The sequence below is a fragment of the Pseudopipra pipra genome, chromosome 25, assembly GCF_036250125.1.
Source record: "Pseudopipra pipra isolate bDixPip1 chromosome 25, bDixPip1.hap1, whole genome shotgun sequence".
NCBI lineage: Eukaryota > Metazoa > Chordata > Aves > Passeriformes > Pipridae > Pseudopipra > Pseudopipra pipra.
In genome coordinates this window covers 5,502,536-5,521,236 of record NC_087573.1, presented here as the reverse complement: position 1 = coordinate 5,521,236, position 18,701 = coordinate 5,502,536, and the positions used below count along the sequence as shown (strand labels likewise).

Here is an 18,701-nt window from a genome sequence, read left to right as displayed (position 1 = left end):
GCTCCTTTGCCACCTTCTCACCCCAGTTTGCCAGACCAAACAGAGCTCTTGGGAGACGTGGTCCTTGTCCAGCTGAGCCCACAGGCACTGATGGTCAGGACGCAGGGAGGAGAGGGTGCCAGGGGAAGGCAGAGGGCTCCCGAGGTGGCCACAGTTACTAGAGATCAGCACACAGCCGTGAGGGAAGGGTGAGGGCTGGGCTCAGCCCCACCGAGACCCAGCACAGCAGCCCACTGTGCTCCCAAGGTCAGGGGCACGGCCAGCGCTCGCTGTTCTCATGGAAACCAACAAGCTGAGGGATCAAACGTGCCAGGACAGCAAGGCATAGGCAGCCACAGGCTGAAACCGGCTCACACAAACCCTGCAGCAGCATCCTTGGAGGACCCTCCTCTGCCAGAGCCCCAGACCTCAGAGGAGCTCTGGATCTGCCCAAAGCATGGCAGCAGCGCAGACCCTTCGTACGGCACCTCTGCCAGCAGCCTCCCAAGGTCACCCCTGGGGTGACCCACCCCGATGGTGGGGAGCAGCTGTGGCACCCAGCCGGGCAACCTCCATCGTATTTGGGGGTGTCGAGACAAGGGGCAGCCGACAAGACAGGTGGGGGAGGACAAGCTCCACCACCACCTGCCACCGCTCCTCATGAGGAGGAACTGCCATTCCGCCAAGGCAAGAGGTGGCTGTGCAGACCCTGATAGCACCTTCCCCCTTGGCATGCCTGGAAGATGCCCCAAGGGCTGGAGCCCCTCTTACTATGAAGACAGGCTGGGAGAGCTGGGGGTGTTCAGCCTGGAGAAGAGAAGGCTTCTGGGAGACCTTACAGCTCCTTCCAGTGCCTAAAGGAGCTCCAAGGGAGCTGGAGAGGGACTTGGACAAGGGATGGAGTGACAGGACAAGGGGGAACGGCTTCACACTTACAGAGGACAGGATGAGATGGGGTATCGGGAAGAAATTCTTCCCTGGGAGGGTGGGGAGGCCCTGCCTCAGGTTGCCCAGAGAAGCTGTGGCTGCTCCATCCCTGGAAGTGTTCAAGGCCAGGTTGGACAGGGCTTGGAGCAACCTGGGAAGTGGAAGGTGTCCCTGGCAACGGCAGGGTGGAACGAGATGAGCTCTGAGGTCCCTTGCAATCCAAACCATTCTGTAATTCAAAGACCAACTGGGGTCACCGAGACCGATGGGTCCTTCCCCCTCAGCATCCCTTCGCTGAGGACACCGAGGTGGCCACTGGCGGGTCCCCCACGGGGTGTCAGGAGCCCCGACACCTCCGGCCGCCGCCTCCCTCACCCCCCTCCCACGCCGACGTCGAGCCCGGCGGCTGCACTCACCCAGCATCTGGCTGAAGAGCAGCTGCTCCAGGTCGCCCAGCACCGTCACCACCAGCTCGGGGTCCACCTTCAGGTACGGCTTCTCCTCGGTGCCCGCCGCCACCGCCGGTCCCTTCCCGCCCAGCAGCTCGTCGTCGCATTTGCCGCCGCCGCCACCTCCGCCGCCCGCCTCGGGGGCCTTGCTGAGGGGCTTCACCTCGGCGTAGGGCCCGCGGGGGATGCGGCTCGGCTTCCCGGCGGGGGGCGGCTTGGCAGGGCCGGCGGGGCGCGGCGACAGCAGCGAGTGCTCGGAGCGGGACAGGCTCCGCGACATGGCGGGCGCGTCCCGCCCGCGGGGGCCGCCGCGCCCGCCGCCCCCCGCCGCCGCCGCCCCCGGCGCCGCCGCCTTGGCCATGTCGTCGCTCCAGCGGGGCTCGTAGAGCTGCCGCTTCTTCTCGGCGTCGGTGAGGAAGGCGAGGTTGGTGAGCGACTTCTGCTTGCGCAGGTTGGAGCCGGCCGGCAGCCGCCCCTCCGCGCTGCTCGCCTTGAAGACGCGCAGCTCCGCGCCCCGCGGCCCCGCGGCCGCCGCCGCCTTCGCCCGCTTCGGCATCACGGCGCCGCCGTCGGGGCCCCGCCGGTAGCCGCGCTCCTCCTCGCCCAGCTCCACGTCGGGAAGGCTCTTGAGGTTGCTCCCCAGCATCCCCGCGCTGCAATCATTTAACCCGCCGGGCGCTGCTGCTGCCGCTGCGGCACCGAGGACACACCGGGCGAGACAAGAGGGAGAGGCGCCGTCAGCGCCCGCCCCACCGGCCGAGGCGGAGCAGGGCGGGGATGGCGCGGGCCGGGAGGGGAGCGGGGGGCGGGTGAGCGGCGCGGCCCCACCTCGCCGCTCCGCCGCCGGCAGGACACTGCGAACCAGCGGAATGTCAGGGGCGAACAAAAAGGGCCCGCCCTCCTCTGGCGCGGACGGGGGGGCGGGGCCGCGAGCAGGGAGGGAGGGGAGGGGGCGCGCGCCGAGGGGCGGGGCCGGGCGGGGGCGCGCGCCGGGGGTGGGAGGGGCGGGAAGGACCCCCCGGGGCGGCGGGACCCGAACGGGAGCTCCGGGAGGGAGCGGGACCCGCGGGACAGTGCGGGACCCCGGGGGCAGCGGGACCCCGGGGGCGGAGGGACCGGGTGGGACCCCCCGGAGCACCGGATCTGTGCGGGTCCCTAGGGTGACACAGGAACCCCGGGGGCGAGGTTTGGAGCTGGCAGGCGCGGTGCTGGGTGCACCCCTGGGTGCCGTGGGGGGCTGCCCCCCGCACCGAGCCCGTCCCGCAGCCCCTCGCAGGCAGGGATGTGCCGGGTGCCCGATGGTAGAGGTGTGAAACCAGAGGGGTGGGGTCCCACGCCCCAGCGCCCTGTATTGAAACACCCCCTGTCCCGCCTGACACGGACCCCACATCCAGGCTAACACTGCACATCCATCCCCAGGGGGGCAAAACGTCCCCATTTCACCCCAAATGGTGTGGGAAGAGCCTGGGCTCACTCTCCCCCGGGAGCCCCCCGAGGGACACCGTGGTCCCCAAACACAGTGGTTCCTCTTCAGTGATCCAGGGGAATTAAGGGGGGGGGGGGAGGGAAGAGGGGGAGTGGGATCTGGTTATCATCATTTTTCATTAATTACCCGTCCCTCGGAAGGAGTGAATTAAGTCTATTTGGTGACCTCACGCGGGCTGCCATGGCAACCGCCGGGAAATATTGCATTAGAGCCCATCACTGCTGCCGAGATAAGGACGGGAGGGCCGGGGGCGGCGCGTGCCCCCCAGCCCACCCCCGGGAGGGTGTTCCGGGGTTCAGCCCGTGGTACTGCTGAGGAGTCCCAAAATAACGCAGCATGAATGGGACGGTAAAGGGTGGCCAAAAAAACCAGCGTTTTGCACCAAAAGGTGCTGCTGGGGCAGGATGGTTGCACAAACTGCACCCCGAAGGGCCCTCTGTGGGGGGCAAATCTGCAGGTGTTGTGTCATTTTGGGGCTGAGGAGGTGACCCTTGGGGCCTCCCAATGTCCCGTATACCCTCTGGCTGGGTCCAACGGAGCCCCGGGAGGTGCCGCGGGCCGGAGTGACTGGAGGGAAGGAAAGGAGCCGGCCCCTTCCCCAGCGCCAAACCCGCTCGGCCTCATCCCAAAACCTCCCCAAGGTCTTCAGGCAGCTGCGCTGGGCGCATGCCAGCCCCGCTTACTCCCTCCTGCTTCCTCCCGGAACACCCTCCCGCTCGCCCCCGGTTTCAGCGCTTCCCAAATCGGGGCTCAGCGCTGAACCCCCTTATCCTCTGGCTGCGGTGCCGGGCCCCCGCGTCAAAGACGGGCTCTGTCTGGAGCCACCTCATCTCTGACCGACTTCTGTCCCTTCAAATCACCCGGCCAAGCTCCTGGCTCTCTTTTTTCCCCGTCCCTGCACATCCCTGGAGCATCCCGCCATCCTCCGCTGCCGCTGCCCTGGCAACCGCCGCCCCAGCATCCCTCCAGGAACCGCCCCAAAATCTGCCCCCGAAGCAAGAGCCGGAGGGGACTGGGGTGTCCCCAACATTGCAGCGGGGAGCTCGTATTCAGCCCTCGGGAAAGGGGCTGATCCGGCGGTGGGTGTGAGGAGCCAGCAGTGCCGCGGCACCCGCCCCCCCGCCGGCTCCTTAGAAATGGGTCATTCCTGGAGCTCGCTGAGAAACTGGGAAGAGGAGGGAAAGGAGCCAAGCGGAGTGATGTCCCGGCGTCGTCCCCGCAGGATTCAGTCCCCTGTGCCCCCCGCTGTGTAGGGTTTTGGCCTACACAGGATGCGGGAACTGCAGCCAAGCCCTTCCCAGGGGAGTTGGGGAACCTCCAGTGTGGGGGTTCCTCCCGCCGCCCCACCGACCTCCAGTCCTGGCTCCCGTCCAGCACAAGCCTCTGCCTTCTGGAACCGGCAGGACCCCCCCGCCATTCCCGGGAAACCCCCCTGGACTCACTCAGGCCTCTGGGTTTGGGGTCGTGGCCAGGTTGCTCTGCAGGACCAGGACACTCTTCACCTGAGGATGTGGCCCTCTCCTGCTCCCGGTTCTCCTGCAGCCTGGGGGCAGAAGGGAATGAGGGTGGGGAAGCAGGGGCACATCACGGCGTGCAGCCAGCTGGGAACCCCCAGGAGATGGGAACATGATGCCATGGGCTCTGCCAGGGTCTGGGGACACTGGTCTCATAATAGTGGGGTCCCAGGGCACCCTGTTCCCCACTGAGTCCTTCCTCTGCCCCTCACCAGCTCCCACAGGTGCCCCAGGAACCCCTAGCACCCCAAGTTCAGTGGGAACTCACCTTTTGGTTCAGAGTCCCCAGACCCAACCCCTCCATTTCCCGTGACCACACCCACCGTACCTACCAGCCTCCCGTGTCCCCATACCCCCCCAGCCCCATGTCCCCCTGTCTCCAGGCCCGCCCACAGCCCCACCATTCCCTACCACTGTGTCCCCCTGTCCCCATGCTCCCCCACAGCCCCCTGTCCCCATGCCCCCCCACCCCCATGTGTCTCTGCCCCCACACCTCCCCATCTCCAAGCACTCACCGGTAGTGGAAGGGTGCCACGGTGGCAGTGACGGGGTGGCTGTGCAGGGGGCCCGAGGAGAAGGTGATGGCCCCTGACCCAAATACGGGGCCCCTCCCCTGTGAGCCACCATGGGACTCATCCCCTGTCCCTGCCACGGACGCTCTGCTGCCCCTCCCAGGGGACCCCTCCGGCCGTCCCCCAGCCCTGCCCTGTGCTGATGGAGCTTTGGACAGCTCCGTGGGCTCCCCCACCCTGCCTGCCCCTCTCCTCCCGCTGCCCACTGCCTCTGGACGCTTCCCAGGGGACACCAGGGGTCTTGCCAGGGCTTTCTGCCTGCCACGAAGGGGGACACTGGGGCTTCCCTCCCTGCTCTTGGCTGGCTCACGGCTAGCAGCTCTGTCAGTGCCTTTGGGCTTGAGGGTCTTGGGGGCTGGCACCGTCCCTGGCCAGGGGGACAGAGCCCTGTGGGGGACGGGGGACCCTGGGGTGCTTGGGGGGGCTGCTGTGTGCAGCTTGCCATGGGTTATGGCACGGGGCACCGGGATGGCGGAGGGGTAGTGGCTGCGGCCACTGGAGTTGACGTTGGCCATCCTGTTCATCCTGGCGAGGCAGCTGCTGGCAAGGCTGTGGAGGGAGAGGAGGGTTGGTCACTGCCCAGCACAGCATGGGGGGGGCACACCAGACCCTGGTCATGGTCTGCACTGGCTGTGGGTGCTGCCTGTCCCCACCCCAGGAGGAGGACACTGCATCCCAACCTCCAGGGTGAGGACACACATAATGTCCTCCAACAGGGCCAGGGCGTATGTGATGTCCTCCCCCAGGGAGCCTATGCAGCCCATCCCTACATCCCCAGGTCCCTGTGGCAGGTCTCTTCAGTAACGACATATGGGCACAGACCCTCACCAGGCCAGGCTGCACCACAGGCAGGACGGGCCCCTCTTGGCCACTCAAAACCTTCTCCTGGTCCCCAAAACCACCTCCTGGTCAAACAAGACTGTCCCCTGGCCACCCAAGCCCATCTCCCAGACATCTGAGGCCACCTCCTGGCCATCTAGGACCACCTCCTGGTCATCCAAGACTGTCTCCTGGCCATCAAAGACCAACTTCTTGTCACCTGAGACCATCTCCTGTGGCAGAGGACCAGCTTTGTGACCCCATCTACTGGTGTCTGTGTCCCACCTCCACCTCCCCAACATCCCCACACACAGTGCCACCTGCCCCATCTCTCCATGCTCCCACTCATCTTGCCCCTTGGTGACCCTTCCTGGCACCACCCTTCAGACTGTGCTCTGCGTCCCCTTGCCTTGGCCTCTTGCTCCATGTGATGAGAATGGGGTCTCAGCAACCCCCTCATCCCATCCAAAGCATCCAGGATCAGGCAGAGCCATCTTTGCTAACACTGGTGACAGGGATGTTGGCATGGTCACAGTGAGTGGAGGAGCTCATCACTCTCACAGGTTTTGCCTGGGCAGGCAGAGCAGAGCTCAGCCAGGAAATCAGCCATGGAGCAAAGCTCTGTCTCCAACCACCTCCCACCTGCAGCTCTTCAGGAAAAGCCTCAAAACTCAAAGAAAAAGGTTTTCTTCAGGGGATGGAGTGATCTCTAGAAAAGATGGGGAGCTGTAGCCCCACAGGCGCCAGATGCCACAAATCTCCCGGGACACACATTTTGCATGTTGCTCCAGTGTGGTTTTGTTCAGCGTCCTTGAAGCAAAACCTCTGGGGAGTGGAGCAGATGGTTTTTGGGGTTCCTGGCCATTCTAGGGAGGACCATCTGCTCCAGGTTGGCCACCCGTGGTGGGGGTTCCTCTGCCCGAGCTGCTTTAGTGTTGGGTGAGTGCAGTGAGCACAAGAGGGTCCAGCGAGTGCATTCGGGGCTGTGCTGGAGCCCACCAAGGCTGTTCCTGGCAGACTGGAGAATGCAGCTGCTCAGGTACGCCCACACACACCCACTCTGCCAAAGCACCTGGCTGAGATGGGGCTTCTCCAGAGCTGGAAAGGTTTTTTGGTAAGCCCCGAGGTGCAGGGGCACCCTGATGGGAACAGCACCCAGCCCCAGCCCTGCACCCATTGCATCTCCCGGCAGAGGGGATGAACAAAGTCCAAAAATGTCCCAAACCACCCTGTTTAGCCTCTTCCCCACTGCAAGGTGCCCTGAGCCCTGCTCCCCCCAGGCTTTTGGGGGTCTGAAAGGACCAAGCCACGCCCCACATTCTCCCCCCAGCAGGAGTGGCCACGTCCCTGCCGCAGGCAGTGCTGGGATGAACGCACTCAAATTCCCTTTCTCCAGACCCACATGAGCTGAATCACTTGATCAGGGAGCCCTGGGTCACGGGGAGAAGGGCTGATGCAGCGGATGAGATCAAGGAATCACAGCGCTGACTCCAGCACCAGCCAGGAGCTACAAAGGTCTTTCCAAGGCAGTTTTGATTAAGGGGCAGAGGGAACTGATACCCTGGGCTTGCCTTCACTGAAGCTTTTGAAACACCCAGGAGCTTTTTCTCTCTCCCCATATGCCAACTGAGCTGTCTCTGCCTCTGCTCACCGTGGTCATGGCCCAGGCCAGGGCACCCGTGGGTGGAGGCAGCACTGGGACAGGCTCTTGGGGGTCTCTGGGACAGATCCATCCTTGAGTCACTGCAAGGTGTGGGATGGAGGCAGGCTTGGGGGCTCTGCCACTCCCATGGGGGCACATAGATCTGTATCCAGCTGGGGGGGCAACCACAGTCCCCAGTGTGGGGCCCTGTGCTGGCACCAGCCCACACCCAAGGGTGCTGCAAGGTGGGCAGCAGGAGCCAGGCCAGCCTTTCCCTGTGCCAAAGGTCACTCCTGGGAGTGCATGGCCAGAGCTCAGCACCCAGCTGAAGACCAGCTCGTTCCCGGGGGCACAGTGCTCCCAATCCAGTTGTGAATATCAGCAGCACCTCAGCGTTTTCCTGGTCTGTGTCCCACAATCCATGCTTACAAACCCCAATTCTGCACTTTTTTCCCCTCTCCTTAAGGCAGCCCCGTGCCCCAGGAGTGCTGTGCCTGTGGGCAGAGCAGTTTGAAGCCTTGAGCAAAATACCTCGTGCAAACACAAACAGGGTTGACCTTCATAGGACCATGGAATGGTTTGGGTTGGAAGGGACCTTACAAAGCATCTCATTCCAACCCCCTGCCATGGGCAGGGACACCTTCCACTAGAACAGGTTGCTCCAAGCCCTGTCCAACCTGGCCTTGAACACTTCTAGGGATAAGAGGACCTTCCTCCTCACAGACATGAGGATGCCCAGGATGGGGTGAAGACCCAGCAAAGCTCCAGCCTTATGGACATGAGTGGTGAAACCATCACTCCCAACTCAACCATTTCACCCCAAGGTCCCTCACACAAATATCTCCCACCCCAGGGGCTGCTGCTGGTGCCTTTTCTCCTAACACAGTGGGAGATCATCTGCCCCGACTCCATAAAACCTGTCCCAAGATCCTCCTTAACCAACTCAGGGTGAAAAAAACTTCATCTAGTTTCATGCTACAACCTTACTTTCCCTGGCACCCACTGAGCACCACCAGCATGCAGCACCCCTCCTGCCCTGCCCTGGGCACGTGGCATCAGGGCTGTAACCAGATTTTGCAGATTTTTTTTTTCCACTTCGAATTTCTCTCTTGTGAACACAACCTTCCATTTCTCCCCTCAGAGCCCACCAGTGATGCCACAACCTGCAGAAGAAGCCAAAGCTGCCACACTGGCCACAAGAAAATCAATCCTCCTCTTGTGCTCTCAGGGTTGAGGTTTCTCAGGAGATGCCAGTTCCTGCTGGGAACCAGGCTTGGAGCAGTCCTTTTCCCACCACACACACCTCAGGTATCTCCGAGGGCACCCATTGCTCCACTGCCTCCAGCTGAGCATGGTTGAGCCCTCCTCGGGCTTCACCCTGCTCTGGAGATGCCAGGGGCTTCCTGGGGGATGGCTGAGGGGAAATGTGGATGCAGTCCCACTTCCCTACACTGTGTCACCAGCTGGACCCAGGGATGCCACCAAAGGGATAAATTAAAGTGGCTCCCACCAAGTCCCTATTTCTGCCAGCAGCCCCAGGAGGAGCCACTGCCCCCTACTCATCCATCCCCAACCAGCCCAAACTAAAACCATTCCTGGGCAAGATTCAGCCCATTTTTCTTCCCAAATAATTCTTCCTTTGCCTCCAGACTGATTTTACCCCATTCAAGCTCTGCCCCCAGAACTGAGTGCCCCTGGTGTGTGCCCCATGTGTCACCATGGCAGGGGAGCAGGCGAGCCCCCCGTCATGCTGTGTCACGCTGGCATCCTGCCACCTCTCTGCCCAGCTAAAGCAGGTCATGGCTTGACCCAGTTACACCCAGCAGTTCCTTTGCAATTAGCTCAAAAGGGAAACTACTTTCTCCTTCAATGCAACCCAGGAACAGCTCTCGGGAACCAGCTGCTGCTCACCCTCCAGGTAACATGAGCACCAGGAACTTGCACCTGATGCTTTAATTTGGGGACTTTCACCTGCTGGGTGAGTTTTTGGCCCGGTCACTTCCCCAGGTACCGGCTTAGGATTGTTAGGTCCCATGGTAGTGGAAAGCAGCAGGTGCACATGAGGTATTTTAGCACCAGAGGATATTTTGGAGCAGCTGCAGCAGTGCTGTGGGCAGCAGACCCCTGCATGAGTGCCAGGGCTGAGCCTCCTGGGCAGCCAGAGGTGTTCACCTCCCAGCCAAGGGGAGGATGCTCATCCCAGCTGTCTCCAGAGCTCAGGTCTTGAGGTGGAACTTGAGTTTTCCCTGAGTTAAAGACCTTTAATCCCAGGGGCAAGGTTGTTTCTGATCCCTTCAGATGATGCTGTTCACAGAGATGCGGGTGTTCACACTGAAGGAGAATGACACAGACCTTGGACAAGCTGTGTCCTTCATCCCAGGACAAACACAAACCAGCACATCCCTGAAGGCATCTTCCTCAAAGAGGCATCTGTTGTGCCTGGAGCTTAAGCTGCTTCCTCAGCCCCGTGTCCAAATCCATCCCACACATGCGATTTTAGCAGCCAGAAATGAACAGGGATCTGGAGCCTGGTCTCATTTCATGTCCCCATTTCCATGACCCAGAGGGGTCACTGGAGCATCCCCAGCATTGAAGCAGATCCATTTTGGAGCCATCCATCACCTGAGCCAAGCTGGGATCAGTCTATGACACTGCAGGGGCTACACCAAAGAGCTGAAGCCCCCACATCCCCCACAATGCCTTGAAGGGAGCCAATCTCTGTCTCTCCCGTGGTCCCAAGAGAACAGCTAACAGCTCTGGAAGTGTTTTGCTCTGTATTTTGGGGATGACTTTTATAAACCAGATAAAATTCTCTCTTATCTCTCACAGCTGAGATCCCTGTCAGGGATGAAACACTGCTCCATGCCCCAGGGTAACTGTGGAAGGAGTCTGAGCATGGACACTGAGTGATGGAAAAGGTGTTCAACCCCTCAGCCTCTGCTGACAAATTGCTGCCACTCCATTCCTCAGTTTCCCCACCCTGACATGGCCTCTGCAAAGGCTGAAGGAGCTGAAATCAGGCTGAGAAATAGCAATAAAGGAGGATGGATCCTTCCCTGGGTGTCCTGGGTTGAAGAGCAGCTTTGTAAATTGGGAACCATCCTTGAGACACCCTTGGGACTGGCAGCACAGGAATGCCAGGGGCTGCAGCAGATCTGGACATGTTGGGTGTCCCTGGGGAGATACTCAGGGACTGCAAAGCAGTTTTAAAGGGTGTGGGTGGAGGGGTGAACCCCAGGCTGTGAGTGGCCTGAGGAGGTGAGCCCCGCCAAGAGTTCCGGTGCCGTGACACAGCTACTCCCAAAAGCTGCTCCCTGCACCTCGCAGCCCTGTGCAGGATCCGGCTTCGAGCTGCCGTCAGGGATGGCAGTGCTCCAGCACAGCCTCCTCCCTGGCACGCTCGGGAAGGGTGACAAAGAAAAGGCTCCTTGTGACACAAGAGACATAAAACTTTCCTAAGAGAAACAAAGGGAGCCAGGGCAGAAAGGGGCCTTCAGAGGAGAACAAACTACTGATTCAGCCACCAGCCCCAGCCCTCCAGCCCCTGTGCCCTGGCCGGGAGCTGGCCTGCCCACCACCGGTGTCACTGCCTGGGACATTGCCACCATCCACATCGCCAGGGAACCAGGCTGGGTCCTTCCTCAGGGAGGTCTCACTGCTCCCCTCTCCCTGCCCCTCCAGAGGGCAATGCCAGGGTAGAGGGTGTGCTCGCCAGGCTGGGTGCAGGCAGGTGGTTCTCCTGGGTGCAGTCAGTGGATGGGCAGCTGGGAGGGAGGGGAGGCTGGGCAGGCCCAGCTCTTCCTGTCCTGGTTGGCTGTTCCCCTCAGCACGATGCTGAGGGCTCTGGGAGCTGTTTGGAGATGGGCTGTGCCCTGGGAGGAGCTGAAGGACAGAAACTGGCCGTTGTCTGAGCAGAGATCATTAAAAAAATCACAGAATCGTTCAGATTGGAAAAGTCCTCCAAGATCATCAAGTCCAACTGCTAACCCAGCACTGCCATGTCCACCACAAAAACATGTCCCCAAGTTCCAGATCCACACGTTTTTTGAACACTTCCAGGGATGCCCAGCTCGTAGCCGTAGCACTAATCCCTGATTTAGCCCCTCCACAGCAATCCCATTAGCCACTTAACCCACTTCAATAGAACCTACTCTGAGCAAAGCTGAGCTCGGAGCTGGACCTGCTGTAGCAGCCGCTGCCACTGACCCCCGGGTACGGCCTGGAGACCGAGCTCTGGGCTGGGCTGTGCCCGGCACAAATCCCTCTGTGGGATGAGGCTGGATGCTCTGGGACTGGGATAGACCCCGGGACCTGTGCGGGGGTCTGTGCAAGAGACTGCGTGAGAGTCTGTGAGAGGGACCGTGTGAGGGGCTGTGCAAGGGTCCTCGACGTCGAAGGCTTCTCACCGGGGATATCCCGGGTCCCAGTGGCTCGGGCCACACAGTGCCCACTGCCCCACGGTTCCCCGTGTCCCCCCAGCCCTTCCCCATCCCGCGGGTCTCTCCCTGGGGCGGTTCCTGCCGGCGGGTCCGACACGCCCTGGGCCGGAGCAACTGGACACCGGGGCAGGGGTGTCCTCCCCGCCGGGAAGGACCCCCCGGGGGCGGATATTTGGGCTGCCCGGCAGAGGCTGGAGGGGAGGGGTATGGGGGACATCCCCGGCCCCCGGTGCTGGGGAGTTCAGGAGGCGCGGGTGCTGGACAGCTCCGCCCGGGGCACCGCCCCCCCGGTACCGCCCCCCGGCCGGTGTCACCCCCGGCCCCGACCGGTGTCACCTCCACCCCGCTCGCTACTGCATCCCTAGTCGGTGTCACGTCCCCGAGGCCGGTGTCACCCTCCCCTCCGCCGGGTACCACCCCCGGGACCGGTGTCTCCCCCTCGGCCCGGTGCCGCCTCCCCCAGCCGGCGCATCCCCCTCCGGAACCGGTGTCATCCCCTGGAGCCCGTGTCCGTGCCCTCGCCATCCCGGTGTCCCCTGGTCCGGCATTGGCCGCACCGCCCATGGCCGATGGTGCCTGTCCCCCTCGGGCCACCGCCGCCAGCCCAGGGCCAGCGGAGCGAGTCCCCGGGGACCAGCCCAGGGCCCAGGCCTCCCGACCCCTCGGCTGTCTGTCTGGGATGGAGCCATCTGTCCAGTGTCTGGTGCCATCTGTCCCCCAGCAGCGCTGCCTGTCATGTCCCGGTGTCTCCAGCCCCCACAGGGAACAAGGTTGTCCTTCCGTGAGGTGACACTCTGCTGAACCCTCTCCAGGTGCCCCTGCAGTGAAAGGCTGCCTGGAAGGGTTTGGGCTGTTCCTGGTGATCTCCCACACTCCTTGGACTCCCCAGTCCCCCTGTGCTAAGAGCCTTGATGTGGTTGGCAGCCCCACAACTGGCACACGGACCATCACCGGGCATTGCAGAGCCCAGGATCCCCTCAACATCCAGCACCGTGGTCAAAATGCAACATCTCCTATTGCATGTCCTGAGGGCTTCAAAACCTCCCCAAACTCTTCCCTGAACCTCAGGGGCCAAGGATCCCCCAGTGCCAGATCAAACCCTGGGCCAGGAGCCGTCCTGCAGCTCTGGTGACATTCGGCTGAACCCTTTTCTGGGCCAAAACTCCATAGAGCTGGTTGCATCATTTATTTAGCCCCGTGTTCCTGCAGCATCCCAGACCTGCCCTTTGCTCCTGAGAATTTTGAGCAAGAGCAGATGTCGCAGCGTCTGCATTCGCCGCCGCTGCGCGGAAACAGCCCCCCCAGTCCTCGACCCGTGAAACCTGGAAGCTCCTGATGGATTTTGGCTTGGCTGCCAGAGTGGTGGGGAGAGGCAGCTGCATGGCGGGGCTGTGAAACACATTAACTCAGCAGATGCTGCCGCCTTCACACGCGTACGTGTGCACTGGGATGGTCGGGATGGTCGGGGGGCAGCTGGGCTTGAACCCCCATCTCCGGCACCCCCTGTGCTCCCAGGCAAGATCCTCACTGCCTGCCTGCTCCTTTCAGTGCCCAGCTCTCACAGGCAGAGCAGGCACAAAAAAGGTATTTTCCCCCCCAAAGCAGGTTAAGGATTTAAAAATGCTGTTGGAAGTATGGGGTGGATAACACTGGGAACACAGCAACGTGGTCCAAAAGTGGGAGCTTTAACCCGAGAGATGTGCCATCACCGAGCTCCAAACTGGGGCATTTTTAGATGCTGAATCTGCTTCAGGTGTTGGACTGAGTGAAAGTCAACTCATAGATCCAGTTCTCAACTGAACCCCCCAATCTCCTCCCTGCAGTACGGACCATTCCCATCACAGACCATTCCCACCAGGAGCTAAACTTCCCTGTCTGGTCTTACCTGGCCAAGCCAGATGAGTCTCCCCCAATCCCTCGTATAATGAAACGAATCCACTGCTCTTGCAGCCGGGACCCTTCCCAGGGGGTTTGCCCCAAGAGCCCCAGACACACACTGGCACCCAGAGGGGACAACCAGGAATTTGCAATGGAAAGCAAAATCCATGGGGAGCCCTTAATGAGATGAGTGGATTTTCCAGTGAGCTGTAAATCCGCAGTCATTGCTGGCAAACACCTCCCTGCTGGGTCTGGAGGAGGGGGCAGGGGGTTGTGACAGCCCCCACTCCAGAGGGATTCACATTCCCAGGGTTTATCAGAACAACCCCAGGATTGTGTTCCTGATGCCAATGTCCCCACTGTCACTTAATCCATGTGGCTGGAAGAGGTGGGGCCCCAGCCTCAGTATCCCCCACCAACCCCACCACCCTCTTCCACCCGAAATTAAACCTCCCACCTCCATGGGATGCAGCTGATGGAGCCACCATGGGGCCATCACACCCAGAGGATGCCTGGCTGTCCCAGAGGGGAGCACAAGCATCCCTTCAGTATCCCTCAATTATCCCTTGAGCATGCCTCAAGTATCCCTTGAGCAGCCCTCCTGCCTGCAGCGAGCAGCCTGTGTGAGGATGGCAGTGCTCCTGCCTTCCCTCGCCCACCCTACAGTGAACATCTCCTGGGATGGACACCCCAGCAGGGAGCGAGGAGGGGGCACAGAGCAGTGGGGGGAGGGGAGAGGGAAGGGGTGGAGGAGAAGATGTGACTTATCGCCTGGCCCCGCTCAGGGGGAGTTTCCGCTGCCGGAGGTGACGCCGCCCAGTCACATCCTCATGGGCCTCGAGTGGGAGCCGAGGATGAGGATGGGGGAACGAGCACAAACCCAGCTCCCCCAGCTCCCACCTCCACTCCTCCGTGAGAGCAGGGGAATCCAGGGAATGCAGGCAACTACTGGGAGGCAGTAACTTGAGCACTGGCTCCCACCCCAAACCCACTCCCCACAGCACAGCCAAGACCTTTGGAGCCTAATTCCCCCATCCCAGTGGGGAGAGGATGCCAGGACACCAGTCTCACTGCCCCAGCCAGCCCCTGGCATGGGTGTTTGTCCCCACCTGTTCCCTCCCCATGTGATGCCTTGGGGCACCCCAACCCAGTGCCTGCAGGGCAGGCCCTGAGCTCCTGGCTTCATTCCCATGATGAGTGGCAGCAGGGCAGGAGCCAAGGTGGCACCAGGACCTACTGCTGAGCCTTGGCAGAAGAGAACTTGCAGGATGTGACCCTGCAGTGAAACTCATGGGAACCAGCACCGAGATGTGGTGACCCGGAGCCTCTCATAAGGGTCGTGGGGGAAGGGATGATACCACAGGTAGTTCAGTTATCATCCCCATCCCATCCCCACCCCCATTTATGGGGCATTGACCAGACAAACTCAGAATAGAGCAGGGGGACCAAAATCCACAGCCAGAGACAACTTCACCCCAGCTCCTGCCCCCACATCCCCAGTGATTCCCTGGGACAGAGCAGAGCTGTAAACCCCCCCTGAGCTGCTCAGCCAGGACCTCCCCCCCTCCAGTTAACGAAAATCCTGCTTTCCCCAATTATTGTCCCTTCCCATGATGGTAGTGATGTGTGCTGAGTGCTGGGGGCTCCTCCAGCCCCTCTCCCCCTGAGCATTCATCAATCCAGGCAGCCAATCCACAGCAGTGCCCAACGTCCAGACCCTGCAGCACAACCTGACAAAGCTCATAAGAGGTCACTTGCTAATGAGCAGGGCTCCAACTGTGCTGGCAAATGCACCAGAGCCTGCTGGGACAGGTTGGTGACTGATGTGTCACCTGGAAGCACTTGAGGGTTTCCCACAGGTGCTGGCAATGTGTCACCTGCCTGCAGCCCGTGCCTCAGTTTCCCCATGTGCTGCCACGAGCCTCGTCACCGCCTGTGCCACTGACTGCCCTGACAGGTCCTGGCTCCCAAGAGTGTGTTCCTGGAGCTGACACTCCTCTGCGCTTAGTTAGAGCTTGGGGACTGATCCTGTCTAGCCAAAACAGGCTTTCCCTGGGGGCACACAGGGCAGTGGGCAGAGCCAGCGTAATCCCAGCTGCCCCATCCCTGTCACTGCTGGTTTTCCCCTGCAGAGGGTACAAAGGGCTGTGGGAGGATGGAGTGTGCTGTCCCCGGCTGCCACTAAAAGGACCCCAGAGAGGTGATGGGAGACTGTCACCCATTTGCCAGCAGCAGGGCAGAGGGGAGTCACATGGTGGGAACAGAGGACTTCCATCCCATACTGGTGTCCCCACCACAGGCTGAAGTCCCCCTGGCACTTTGCTGGTGCTGGAGCTTGTCAAACCTCCCCAGGGAGCATGTGCAGATGAGGGAACATCCCTCTGGATCAGGGAGCAGAAATGGCTCTGCCAGGGTCACGGGCACAGCGAGGCACCATCCTCCCCCAGCTCCCGCTCCAGCTCCCCCAGCTCCACATGGATCCCGCTCCAGCCAGGAAGCAGGAACACATCCTCTGGGTTCCGGCCTGGTGGGTGCCCCAGCCTGGAGGCACTGGGGACAGGACAGGGTGCTCCAGCCCCGTGACACCATGTCCTGTCCCCACATCAGCTCCAGCCTGTGCCAGGGGTTCCCCCTACCAGCTCTGCCAGGACCCCGGGGGCTGCAGTGGCCCCACTGTGGTCAGGGCTCCCACCAGCCCCAAGCTCAGTGGCTGCACCCCAAGCACCAGACCGGGAAGGGTCACCTGATCCCCATGCCCGTGGCCCAGGCCCCACATCCCGCTCCAAGCCCGGGGCCCCGCTCCCATCCACAGCCGGAAACACCTTTTTCCTGTCCGTGGGGCTGCAGCGTGGGGGAGGCGGCAGGAAAAAACCTCGTGTCCCGGCAGGTTATTTATATCCTGCTGCCAGCGGGGCCAGCCTGATCCCCCTCCACGTCCCCACACGCACCCCAAGCTCTGCTCCAGCCCCTTCAGCCTCATCCCTGTCCCCATCCTATTCTTGCCCTCAACCCCATCTCATCCCATCCTTTCTGTATTCCCATTCCTATTCCTATCCTCATCTCATCCCTAACCCATCCCATCTCATCCCCATCCCTTCCTTATCCCCATCCCTATCCCCGTTCCCATCTTAGTTCCCAAACCAGTTAACATCCCCATCCCATTCCCACCCCCATTCCTCTCCTTGACACCACCCCCTCCCCACACACCAAGACTGGAGACTCCCTTTAACAGGAGGATCCCAAATTCCACCTTGGGGTCACCATTCTTTTCCCAGTGAGCGTCAGATCTCATCCAGCCCCACATTCCCCATCCCACTCTGTCTCCCCTCTCTAGACCCGTTCTGACCCCTCAGAACTGGCTCCCTGTGCTGGAATGTGGGGCAGGGCTGGATCCAGCCTGTATCCATGTCCCAGGAGCCTTCTGTGTCGTCCGGTCCCAGGAAAACGTTGTGGAGAAACTGAGGCACGGGGCTGGCAGAGCGAAGAGTGCCTGAGGACAGGGCCATGGGCACGGCCGGGGCATGGGAGGGCAGCCCCTGTCCCCCAGAGAGGCGCAGGAGCCCTGCACCCCCCGGCACAGGAGCCCTGCACCCCCCGGCACGGACACTTACTCAGTGAAATGACTCAGCCAGGATCCGGCCCGGGCAGCCGGGATTTCCTGACTCAGCTCCCCCGGCTGTGAAAGTGGCGGGGTCCAACCCCTCCTTCCAACCACACAGACACCAACACACCCAGCTGGGGGGGCGCAGGGGGCTCCCCCATCCCTGGGACCCCCCCCGGGAGTACCTGGACACTCTCTGGCACTGGGGATAACAGCACAAGCCGCTACGGTGAAGCCTTGGGAAGCGCGGGCAGCACCGCAAAAACCCACGGGCAACCCCTGCCTGCGTTGGGGTACGTGCTCGCCCGCTCTGGGCAGCAGGGGGTATCCGGCAGAGCCGCCTGCGGGCCCGGCATCCCGGCACACCCAGACTCCCTGGCTCTCCTCCCAGTTGTTTTTTTCCTAGGTGAAATCCAGGAAAAGAGTCACGCCGGCACACACACGCGCTGAGTCTTTACCGCTTCCCTGCCGCGGGGTGATGGCACCTCCATGTCCCACGGGGACACGGCCCGGGATGAAGTCAGCTCAGTTTTCCCTCTGTCCTGTGCCATCCCGGTTTGGCTTGCAACATTCCCGGCTCCAAGGAGCCTGGGGATGCTCCATCACCCCAGGTGGTGCAGTGGTGCTCCACCTGGGGTGGTAGAGGATACCCATGGGAAGCACCCATGGATGCCTACAGCCCAGCAGCACCTTCCCCTGTCGAAAAGGGAGGGCAGAGACCGGGATCTGCCGGCGCTGACCTGCTCTGCCTGAGGAGAGATGTGGGGCAGCACAACATGCTTTTTTGACAGCCCCGTGCCTCAGTTTCCCCCATTACCCATTTCAGCAGTATCTGTGCCTCAGTTTCCCTGTCACCCTCTGTTGGTCATTCTGTGCTCCCCGGGGGCTGGACAGGGGACACACCTGCTTTTGGCACTGCGATGTTTTCCTGCAGCCCCCCTCTGCCGGGAATGGGGATTGAGGGTGTCCAGGGCACACTGGGACACAGGAATTTGCCAGCCTAGACACGCTGCAGCTCCCACTGCTGAAACAGGACCCCCGTGGAGAGGCAGGAACATTGGGGGTCGCAGGAGAGGGGAGATGGGGGGTTGCCACTAGTGCCAGGCAGTGCCAGCTCCTACAGCAGCTGCCTGTCCCCTCCCGGTCCCTGTAAGCACGTCCCCCAAGTCACCACTCGTCCCCGCAGGACGACCACATCTCCTCGGTCCCCAACGGGTTGTTTCCCGTCATCTGCTGCCCGCAGCTCCCCTTGTCACCCTGGGGTGCGCTCCCCTTGTCACCCTGGTCCCCGACGGGGCATTCCCCATCACCGCTAATCCCCACCCGTTGCCCCTTCTGTGAACGCCGGTCCCAGCAGTATGTCCCACATCACTCCGACCTCACGAGATGTCCCCA

The 18,701-nt window shown here is 61.8% G+C and overlaps 1 protein-coding gene and 1 long non-coding RNA gene across 6 annotated transcripts in view; one reads left to right on the top strand and one right to left on the bottom strand.

The window, feature by feature from the left end:
- The window catches only part of NAV1 (neuron navigator 1), a 75,305-nt gene that overhangs the window by 56,382 nt on the left and 222 nt on the right, over positions 1-18,701 (bottom strand). For 2 of the 5 annotated variants that reach the window (XR_010425203.1, XM_064636017.1), the window contains exon 1: positions 1,323-2,902. Coding sequence is in view for 4 of the 5 variants with exons in the window: in XM_064636017.1 (XP_064492087.1) it covers positions 1,323-2,793 (1,471 nt within the window). In the remaining variant the exon portion in view is untranslated. Of the gene's footprint in view, positions 1-1,322; positions 2,903-4,283; positions 4,385-4,870; positions 5,477-18,701 lie in introns of those variants that run through there. The other 3 variants (XM_064636018.1, XM_064636020.1, XM_064636021.1) reach the window with 2 other exon arrangements.
- On the top strand, positions 1,307-11,326 carry LOC135402664 (uncharacterized). The gene is made up of 2 exons (XR_010425204.1): positions 1,307-1,395; positions 8,530-11,326. It is a non-coding gene; the product is annotated as an uncharacterized LOC135402664 (long non-coding RNA).